General features: G+C 32.3%; 1 protein-coding gene across 1 annotated transcript; it reads left to right on the top strand.

The window, feature by feature from the left end:
• The first annotated feature begins 1,202 nt into the window (after positions 1–1,202).
• LOC143064120 (CD209 antigen-like protein D) lies at positions 1,203–11,379 on the top strand. The gene is made up of 5 exons (XM_076236707.1): positions 1,203–1,317; positions 5,773–5,867; positions 9,252–9,345; positions 10,477–10,675; positions 11,239–11,379. Exons 1-5 carry the CDS (start codon positions 1,272–1,274, stop codon positions 11,282–11,284), a joined length of 480 nt encoding a protein of 159 aa, XP_076092822.1. The 5' UTR covers positions 1,203–1,271; the 3' UTR covers positions 11,285–11,379.
• Positions 11,380–12,234: the final 855 nt, after the last annotated feature.

Raw genomic sequence — 12,234 nt, 5'->3', positions numbered from 1 at the left:
CAACACATTTTTGAAGATGGAGGTTTACCGATATGGCAGAACTTGTATTTTATCTTTTTTTTATAAATATATCTGTAACACACTGCAGTAAATTGTTCAACTAAAAAGAGGTTACTAACGGCATCTTTTTTATATTGATGGGTTGTTGTTTCCTTGAAATATGGATCTCCGAGTTTAAATGCATACAATACCAGTATATTATACCGTACCGAAGTTCTGTAATACTAACGAAGTGCTCTTTGAAATCATGAATGTCAAGTTCATTCAAACTGAAATCAGAAAAAAAACATCAGGAAACCTTAATTTTTGTTTTTACAACCAGACATCCCATCAAAATCACTGTGATGTGGTTCTCTGCTTTTAACTATATATATTTTAAAATGTCCTTCGTATCCGCGCCTGCGTGTTCAACCCTAGTCTAAATAATAAAAACAAACAAACATTAACACATAATCCAAACATAAACATTTTGAACAGTCACACAACAGTTATAATTATGGTACTGTTAATCACATATCATCCTTTTCTTTATACGCTTTATTTATCAAATGCAGATAAGTTCGAGCCTTTCAATTATTTTTTAGAACGACCATCCTGACTTACTTTTTTTCTGGTAATTTCAGTTAATTTTTAGTCACTCTATTAGTTATACAAAAATGAATAAAAATCGTCATTCAATGGCACTTCTTTATATAGCCGTTTTACTTATGTTTAGATCTTTCTTGGCTTATCATTTTTGAAATTTACCATTTCAAAAACCTGCAAATTAAAGGAGCAGCATTTACCAAAAGTCACAGAATATGATATGCAAATTATATAATGACCTACCGAATTAGACTATTTACCGGATTTGTTATCACATAAGCAACACGACGGGTGCCGCATGTGGAGCAGGATCTGCTTACCCTTCCGGAGCACCTGAGATCACCCCTAGTTTTTTGGTGGGGTTCGTGTTGTTTATTCTTTAGTTTTCTCTGTTGTGTCGTGTGTGCTGTTGTTTGTTTGTCTTTTTCATTTTTAGCCATGGCGTTGTCAGTTTGTTTTAGATTTATGAGTTTGACTGTCCCTTTGGTATCTTTCGTCCCTCTTTTATATAAACTATTTAAACTTGAAAAGAAATAGGAAAATCTTGAGGTCACTCATTTCCGTCAGGTATAAGTAAGACGTCAAAAAGTTAATGATTATTTACTATCAATTTAAAGATAAAAGATAAGGCATATATCTATAATGCGACCACATAAAGTATCTTTAACAGCAGGAACACTTGTACTATGTTTAATTTGGTGTACTTCAGTATATTAACTCTATGCTTCATAGGTAAGATTATTTTGATTTTTTTTTTATAAAATACTTTCAGAAGTCACCATACCTGAGACTAGTAAAACAATCATAAGTATTACTTAAAACACTAATTCTCTGACATTTGTCTTTAAACTAGGACATTTAAAAATAGATAGAAGGATATTTGGTAATAAAAAAAAATATAAGATTCAAAGGGGGGGGGGATCACAAATTAAACAAAAAAAAAGTCACTGCACGCATTTTTTTTTAATTTGAAAAGTCAGGAAGAAGTCCTGTATGAAAATTATTTGACCGTCATTGAAATTAAGCCTCAATCTATACAAAATCATAACTACAACCCGCAAATTATATTCGTACCTTAGACCATCTGAGCAGTTTGTCTGTATACATATACGACAATGGTATTATGCCTGTTTAATTTCATGATCCCGGTCACATAAAAAGTTATGTTCATACGAGGGAGCTACCGAACATAGGTAATTATAAATCATAATCAATTTGTTCGAACATGTCATGGATGCTAACTAGCAATATCATTTGGTTCATGATGTTAGAAAACCTATCTCACAGTTGACCACATATATGTTCTGATTAAAGCAGCCACATGCCCATTTTCATTTATGACCTTTTTATTAGTCATGGACAAAGCGGCCGGTGAATACATTATAGTATAGAAACTGTTAACAATCCTTCCAGTAAATTAAGAAATAATCTCTTGTTTTTTTTCCAGGTTAATGTCTCACAATCTTTAGTTGTCAAGATTCAAGATTTTCAAGATTTTATTCATAACCTCAGACACATACTTGTGTACAAGAGGACAATATATACAAACATATTAAGATAATACATAGCGAGACAGGACAAACGAAACACAAATACATAGTATATTTTAAAAGACAATTGGTATAATTAGATTAAGTATTTTATGATTTTCTTCACGAAAATTGATATTTCCTTTGAACTTGTACGTTACATATAGACAACAAGCCAGTGAATTTGTTCTTGCTTGGAATCATTACATAGTAATTTGGTATAAACTTTGATCTAAGAGCAGAAACATCAGCATTTTTACAGGTAAACACTATATGAAACTCATCCCCTATTCCCTCATTACATAATGTACATTTTCTATTTTCCCTTGCGATCCCCGCCCATCTACCCGTCTCAATAGGTAACTTCAAACTCGAGCATCGAAGTTTAGATATGTAATAACTGTCCTTGGGTAATAATCGCAATAGATACGGTTCCAAACCAAACTCGAGTTTGAATAAAGAATAGAATTCACCCCTAGATGCATTATGTATCTGCGAGAACCAATGCTGATAGTACTGATCTGTTAATCGCTGTTTAACCATACTTTTTAACCAATCAATATTTACAACTAATTGATCGTTCCATATAAAACTAAGACCTGTATCATCAAATATAGATTTTACATATTGAATCCATTTAAATTTGGTAGGATTAGTTTCATGTAGTTTAATCATAAGTCTTAGAAGGATATTTGACAGTTTGCTCTCTGTTTTAATAGTTCTGCGCCAAAATGATGCCATCCTAAGTTTTATAGAGATATCTAACGGAACCCGACCTAATTCCCCGTAAACCATAACATTTGGTGTACTATTCCGAACACCAAGAATATTTTTACAGAATTGCAAATGCATTTTCTCAATATTCTGTTTATTTTCAAACCCCCAAACCTCTGATGAATATAATAATATAGGTGCGATTACAGCATCGAAGAGTTGTAACTGAATATCAATAGGCAATGATATATGTTTTATCTTCCTGTAGAGAGCAAACATTGCTTTTTGTGCTTGATCAAAAATCCTTTTTCTAGCAGTACAAAAATTACCGTTATAATTAAAAGTTATTCCTAAATAATTGTAAGAATCTACAACTTCTATAGCATTACCATATACATGAAAATCAAAGTTGTCTCGTACCTTTTTTTTTTTACTAAACACAATAATTTTTGTTTTATCTATATTAACTTGGAGTTTCCATATGTTACAATATTGTTCAAAAACATCGAGTGCATGTTGTAGTTCTTCCTTACTATCAGACATAATAACAGTGTCATCTGCGTACAAAATTACAAAGATTTTAACTAATACTTGTAACAATTCTTCACAGTTTCTAGAAATATATTCTAAATCTTTTACATTATTTTCCACAAAAAAGTTTTCTAAATCATTCTAAAACACCGAAAACAAAAACGGTGAAAATTTTCACCCTGCCTAACACCAACACCACAGTTGAAGAAAGTTGAACTTTGGTGACAATATCGTACACATGTCTTTATATTTTGATACATATTATAAATAACTGTAAATATTTTCCCAGTAATGTGAGATTTTTGTAACTTTTGCCATAACCCTGTTCTCCAAACAGTGTCAAATGCTCTCTTAAAATCCACAAATGTGCAGAATAATTTTTTGCCCATCGAAAAAAATATAGATAAAATTGAATGAAGTACAAAAATATTATCGGTAGTTGAAAATCCTTTTCTAAATCCAGCCTGAGATTCTGATATAAGTTCAACTTCGTCTGAGAAACTATTTAATCTCTCATTTATTATGGATGAAAAAGTCTTTCCTAAACAAGAGTTTAATGTTACACCTCTATAATTTGCAGGCTCTGCTTTGGAACCTTTATTCTTAAAAATAGGAATCATAATACCAAGAGACCATAACTCTGGAACTATTTCTGTACCTAATACTAAATTAAAAAGTTTAACATACATTGGCATAAGATCATATACAGTACATTTAATATATTCATTAATTATTTTGTCACATCCACTAGCTTTATCATTTTTTAACTTTTTTACACTTTTTAAAATCTCATCTTCGGTTACAGCACCATTCAATAAGTTATACAATTCATCTGGTAAATTATGTACATTAAAATTAACTTCTGGTTCCTCAGTATTTGAGTCACATCTATTCATATCTTTGAAATAGTCATAGAGAGCTTCAATAGAAATTTCAAGGTCTACGCCTTGTTTTTTATTTGACCCAATACTATTCAAAATATTCCAAAACTTTTTACTATCTGATTTTTTGGTCTGGCGTAATTTATTTCCAATATTTCTTTGGTACAGTTCATATGCTTTAGAAATTTCCATTTTATAGCTTTTGCTTGCATTTTTTATATGTTTTCGATTTTCAGCATTGTTTATAAAACTGTACCTTTTCCGCGCTTTATGAAATTTTTTTCTACTATGAAAACATTGCTTGTTAAACCATGGTTTATTGTCGCTTTTTGGTTTGCGATTTTTAAACGGCTTGTATTTACCAAAAGTTTTTGTAGCAACTGATTGAAAAAAGTTACTAATTCTCTCTACAACTTTGTTCATCTCATTTTGATGAATCCCTTGTTGTACCTCTAAATTATCTAATTCTAACAGTATTTGTTCTGACAATCATGATAACTTTTAACATTATCTAAAAATTCTTTTCTCCACTTGACATATTTTTCACTACAAAATTGTGAGAGTTCGTCATTACTATCATATAAAATCACTGGAGCTTGAATAACTAAATGTAATTGACAATGGACATCTGAGACCAATGGACCAAATTCCATAATATCGAACTCTTTAACAACTGGAAATAAATTAGATGACAATAATAAATAGTCAATAACACTTGTGTCATTACAAGTTTGTTTACCAATACCTCTATCATTACCTACTCTTGAGTTTGCTATATACATGTTATTTCTTTTACATACATTTTAAAGTTTGTGTCCATAATTATTTGGTGCACAATAACAACGTGTAACTCTGTGTCATGGTATACTGTTTCTAGGTAAGTTTTCGTAGTCAAACATATACGAAAGTATATCCTCGTCTGAGTTAAATTCAACAAGAATGTGTCCATAGTACACGGATGCCCCACTCCCACTATCATTTTCTATGTTCAGTTGACCGTGAAATTGGGGTCAAAACTTTAATTTGGAATTAAAATTAGAAAGATCATATCATAGGGAACATGTGTAAAAGTTTCAAGTTGATGTAAATTTAACTTCATCAAAAACTACCTTGACCAAAAACTTTAACCTGAACTTTGCACTATCATTTTTGGCATTAAAAGAAATATGAAAGATCATATCATGGGGAACATGTGTATTAAGTTTCAAGTTGATTGGACTTCAGCTTCATCAATAACTACCTCGACCAAAAACTTTAACCGGACGGACGAACGGAGGCACAGACGAACGGACGGACGGACGAACGGAGGCACAGACGAACGGACGGACGGACGAACGGAGGCACAGACCAGAAAACATAATGCCCCTCTACTATCGTAGGTGGGGTATAAAAATGTGTTCCGGGGCTTTCAATTTTTTCTTCGATTTTTAGCCTTTTTAAATGCAATGCTTTGACATAGCTGTAGTATTCATCAATCGTCAATGATAACTAATCATAACAAGTAATTATGTATTGTTTTTATGTTTTGTTAGATGCAGTTAAGACAGAATGTCACATAGGATGGTTGCATTATGGAAACTCTTGTTACCTTTTCAGTTCCACAAAGATGAGCTGGTATAACGCAGCAGTAAGAATTTTTATTCATTTTATTTCCCATAATGTTTTGTATTTCAATTATCAAAGCTAGTGTATCCGTGTTCAGTGGCGGATCCAGAAATTTTCATTAGTGGGGGCCCACTGAGTGACCTAAGAGGGGGCCCGCTCCAGTCACGCTTCATTGATTTCCTATATAAGCAACCAAATTTTTTCCTAAAAAGGGGGGGGCGGGCTCCCTGCCCCTCCCCCCTAAATCCGCCTCTGGTGTTTTATAATGACAGTCGTTGTCCTATACTGCTGGATTATGACTTTTTAAGCATTTTTGTCGTTATTTTAAGCTCTGATCCTCGATAATTTAATATGACTGATAATGTAACACATACATATTTAAATGTTAATTTATATACCTGAAGTATTATAAGTTATTATGGGCTTAAAGTCATGCTCCGTCGGTGTTTTGTATCCACTGCACCGCAATGCTCAGTAGGTTTCGTCACTGCAGGAAATATGAATATCCCACGTGCAGTCAGAATAACAATTATATTTAAATGGAGTGTCCAAGCTTAAAAAAATGCTTAACATTGTGTGATCTTTGTTTTCTTGTTCACATGAGATATGAGCTCTCAAACCTGTCAAGTTAACATAACAAATTGCAGGATTATCCGTGATATTTCACTTCAATATAAGATAACAATATAATACATATAGACTAACCATACATTGTCTCGAAATATGAATGTTATATGTACAAGGCTAAGAATATATATAAAAAAAGAAGATGTGGTATGATTGCCAATGAGACAACTATCCACAAAAGACCAAAATGACACAGAAATTAACAAATATAGGTCACCGTACGGCCTTCAACAATGAGCAAAGCCCATACCGCATAGTCAGCTATAAAAGGCCCCGATAAGACAATGTATAACAATTCAAACGAGAAAACTAACGGCCTTATTTATGTACAAAAAAATGAACGAAAAACAAATATGTAACACATAAACAAACGACAACCACTGAATTACAGGCTCCTGACTTGGGACAGGCACATACATACATGTAAATAATGTGGCGGGGTTAAACATGTTAGCGGGATCTCAACCCTTCCCCTAACCTGGGACAGTGGTATAACAGTACAACATAAGAACGAACTATAAAAATCAGTTGAAAAACATGTTAGCGGGATCCCAACCCTCCCCTAACCTGGGACAGTGGTATAACAGTACAACATATAAAGAACGAACTATAAAAATCAGTTGAAAAAGGCTTAACTCATCAGAAGGACAAAAATAAGTCATATAAAGTTAATAAGAAACCGGTATAAATTAGCGAGGCTTTGAACGGTCAACACTGTTGAACACCATTCCCCCATGAGAAATTGAAAAATCGTCTAAAAGAAATATCATAATCCATAAACAACGGTACATTACCACCTCATCAACTTGTTCTTTAACAGACTCGTCCATTAGAGCGACAAATATTCTGGCAGCAGTGAAAGAGGGTCTATATAAATACTTTGAAACTTCTGGATATAATAATTTTAAATCTCGATCTTTCTCCTTTTTTCAACGCTACCTATAACATCATTCAACATACATGTGAAATTGAAAATTAAATCGTCTAAACCGAGAATTAAACCACAATGTTTTTCAATATAAATATAGTAGCATAAGCTATAAATTTATTACCTAAAGATACCATACGGCATATTTTGTTAAAATTTAACAAAACGGGAAAACATGCTACACAGTCAGAGCAACAAGTGATCAGTATACAAGAGTTTTTTTTATTAGCAACATATTTGTTGAATTTGGAGGTAGACTTGAGACTACAAGAACGAAGTCTCGTGCGTTTCGCCTTGCTGACCTCTTCTTATTTTCAAATGAGTCGAAGTTCATTCAGACACTAGTAAAAAAGAAAAAGATCAAAGAAGCCAGATCATTTAATTTCACATTCAGATATATATATATATATTGACGATGTTCTTTCCATCAAAAATCCAGACATTTCTGATTGGTTCCATTAATATAGCCTCCAGAACTACAACTTAAAGAAACAACAGACACGGCTAATCCGCCTCATTCTTAGACTTATACCGATAATTTGACATGAGTGGTTATCTCAGAACCAGAATCTATGACAAATGAGATGATTTAAATTTTGAAATTATCAAATTGCCCCCATCTTAGTAGCAATATTCAAACGTCACCTGCATATGGAATATACATTTCTCAACTCTTTCGTTATTTCAGAGCTTTCAGCTGCTTCTCGGACTTTTTTAAACTTTGATGAACCAGCTAGGGCTATGTCTAAGAACATCTCGTCGTTTTTCTACAAAAGTTCAACGGAAGATACCATGACCTTGTTGATAAATATTCAGCACCAAATTCACAGATAATGATTGTTTTTCAGTATAGATTCTTGGTACTGACAGTGTTGATCCTGTTAATTACATGCTATATTTTCTTTTATTTGTCTTTGTAAATGATTAACCTGTACTGTTGAGTAATTTTTTGGTATTATCCTTTTGGCGTGGCTCAGTACTTATGCATCCCGCCAATGTGTTGTTGTATTGTGGTCATTTGTGTATTCTTGTCAGTCATTTTTGCTTATGAGCTTTGTTTATTATATGCCAATTAGTTTTTCTTTGTTGACATATTTGTTTGCTTTCATAGTGAATTAGATTATTTCACAAAGTTGAACCCTATTTTTTTTCTTCACATTTTTACCTTGTTTTATTCGCACATTGCTGTCAATATAATAGAATTTTATGTGACTGCCATATAAGTGAGAGGTTAAGCTAGCCATAAAACCAGGTTTAATCCACCATTTTCTAAATAAGAAAATGTCTGTGTATCAAGTAAAAAATATGACAGTTGTTTTTCATGCGTTTTATGTGAATAATTGTTTGGTTTTAACATTTAATACGAGACTTTCGAATTGAATTTTCCATAGAGTTCGGTATTTTTGTTTTTCTACTTTCCACTGAAAATGATTTGACAGCAATGCTGATTCAATTTGAACAGATTTTAACGAAATAATTAGGCAATGAACTGTCAGACAGTATTTGTGTGGTACATGTATGTTGGTTTATTAAATTGGTCAATTCAAATGTTATTGCGAGAAATACTGAACTATATGTATCTTCAAATGGACTTAAAAGGTGTGAATGAAGGCAGAAGAATCTCTCATGGACCGAGATAAATTTTGCATTTGGAGCATCTGTGTTACCTGTTTCTACCGCAGTTCCGATTGTTGATAGTAGGATGCGATTGCCAATCCTACCATTAACCTTTAGATGCATGTATTTCGTTTTGCTGCTAAGTTGGGTTGCTTTGTTTAATTAAAATGTACCAGCTAAATCCTTTTATTCATTATGATTATTTATATACCAATTTTTTTTTTTATGTTTTAGAGTTCATGTCGAGAGCATGGCGCTCAACTAGCAGAAATAGAGACACAAGCTGAGGATAGATATATTACGAATATTGCACAAACTTTAAGATCATGTATGAGTACATTTAACAGAAACTCATTTCCGGAGTTATTAATTTTACTTTAAAATTGTTATTTGATGCAGGTTATTTCCCTTTTCGGGAGGTGGAACTGCTTCGCGCAAATGATGCCCGATGCTGATTCAGCAATTAACGGTTTTTATTCCCTGATGATTTAAAGATACATTGTTTTATATTTACTTCTGATTGTGTTACACAACAGAACAACGCCAAAATAATGATTTAAAGATACATTGTTTTATATTTACTTCTGATTGTGTTACACAACAGAACAACGCCAAAATAAAGTCTGGTAATTTTATTCAAGCAAATAAGTTTAGGAAATGCCTTAAAATCTTATGGTTGCAAGTGATCAAAATAATTTATCTTGTAGTACTAGCTTGTCCACAGTCCATAGGGCTTATGAAATGTTAGTGGAAAAAACCCCAGAATACTACGTGTTCAATGAAATGAATGGATAGTATTAGAAATTCGAATAAATTAGAATAATTGTTGATTGTCCACTGATCATGATTAAAAGGTGAAGACATATAATGGCAAAACAAAAAATGGATTTATTTCGGCAACTGTTAAATTACGCCCTAAGTTATCAACCTCGTCAGTAGTTATCTGTAGTGGATTAACAGCTCCACTTTGACTCTTATAAAAACATTTAGATTTTGTTTATAGTCTTTATTCATATAAATAACTTCCGAGACTAAGACCAAAAGACGCGGACGAAAAGGACTATATATAGGTCTTTGACAGGCCTTCAACAATGAGCAACACAAATATCGTATTTGTTCTTTCACTTACAGTTTATATCATAATATGAACAACAGCCTTACTTAAAATAAAATTTTGTCATCCTATGTCTTATCCAAATAAACTATCAAAGTTATCAGTCTTTTGCTTATAACGTAATTGAAATAATTTGTAACGAAATTGAAAACTATTTCATTTTTAATATGCTGGAGTCTCTGCACAAAAGAGCATAGACTACAGGATCCTACCCATTGCAATCATATCATTTATCTATTTACCATCTAAAGTTATAATAGTGTTGGATGATTTGTTCTTCAGTTTGAGGTAAGCGGATTATGGTTAATCTATTTTCTTAATAATTTGCTAGAATGGCTTTTTCAGTTTTCTGGTTAGGTGCAAGAGACGACGTTGTCGAAGGTACATTTGAATGGTCATCCGGAACACCCTTTATATATACAAACTGGCATCCTGGAGAACCAAATAACGGTGGTCCAGCAGGATCAGAAGATTGTGTATTCACTGATGGAGGATGGACTGACCAGTCATGTGACGTAAAAAATAATTATGTATGCGAAAAAGAGTAAGTTAGAAAATGATATTTTAGTTTTTCTTGTTAAAATAAATTAAACTAAATATTCGACATTGAAATGCAATAAAGTTATTGACTTTAAAAGAAAATGTGATCCCTCCTAAATAATTACTTTTTTATATGTATGATCAGCAACAAATCCTCTGAGGTCAACGTATCTCCTCTTATCAGATGCAGTCATGGCATTTTATTTCCTCTTCCATGCACACCTGCACGATTTGGCGGTGGTGTTACATCTTGCAAAAAAGTATAAAACATTATTTTCACTCCATCTTAACATATATACTGAACAATTAAAATAGTAAATGATAAGTAATACATGTAACAAAGTATACTTAACAAATTGTTGTGTAAAATTTAAAATCAGAGGAAAATTCAAAACGGAAAGTCCCTATAATCAAATAGCAAAATGATAAAATACATCAAACGAATGGACAACAACTGTCATATTCCTGACTTGGTACAGTATGCGTGTCACGTACTTTTATGGTTAAATCTAATGACACTGAAAATTTTGCCAATATTTGTCAATTGCTTACTTCTATTTACTGCAGATATCCTGAGGAACTTGCAACCAATGCTCCTGTTGTCGGAAAATAACGATTAAATGAGATGGCTACATAATATGGCGCTATCATCATAATCACAAACGAAAATTTATATTTAATGTTTGAATAAAATTATGAAGTTGACAAGTTTTAGTCAGTACTTTTGAGGGTATCCAATAGTCAAGAATTTAAGTAGGTTTTTAAGAAACTAAAGAGGATGGAGAGAAAAAGTTTATAACAAAAAGAATAAACACAATTATATTTATACAAGTCAGTTGGCCGAAATCGTCATGGTTTTCTTTATAGGAGTTACAAATGTATGACCCTTGAATGACAATTTTTACCATTTTTTTTGTGTTTTGTTGGCTATAATTTTTAAAATTGAAAAACAGATATACTTGGAACTGGAAAATTATCAGCTGCACAAAATTTACGGATCCGTCATCATAGAAAAAATCTTTAGTTAACTCTTTACAGGCAGGACAGGAGTTGTTGCTCTTGAATGATTATTTTTGCCATTGTTTTTGTTTTAACTGAAACTATAGTAAAGAGACACTATACATTGTAAAAATATCACCAAAATACTTGATAGTGACTTAACTCTTCCATCGACTCATTCTATGAGTATTTGCCCTTTATTGATTATGTTTTACCCATTTAAACGTTTTGCGATTTATCTCTAAAGCTACGCAATGCATAGATTAGAACATTGTACAGCAAAAATGTTCAGCAGCACTATATCTAGTAAAATGTCAACTACATATATAACTGTATAACGGATGTGTCACTCGACTTAAGCTTCTCTCAATATTTGTTGTCCCTAAATCACAAGTTTATCCCTTTAGTTTTGCTTATAAATTAGCTATAGTGGGTATTCTTAAACTTGGTGCAGAAAAATGCCCAGGAAGACAAAGATTTTTGCTTACACCGTTTCCATTCAACATATTCATGTTGCATTGTATCAATGTTATGCAAATATTCAAGGCGAGATATTCAGTATTA

The sequence above is a fragment of the Mytilus galloprovincialis genome, chromosome 2, assembly GCF_965363235.1.
Source record: "Mytilus galloprovincialis chromosome 2, xbMytGall1.hap1.1, whole genome shotgun sequence".
NCBI classification, from domain to species: domain Eukaryota; kingdom Metazoa; phylum Mollusca; class Bivalvia; order Mytilida; family Mytilidae; genus Mytilus; species Mytilus galloprovincialis.
The sequence above is the reverse complement of the archived record's forward strand: the minus strand, read 5'-3'. Positions and strand labels throughout refer to the sequence as shown.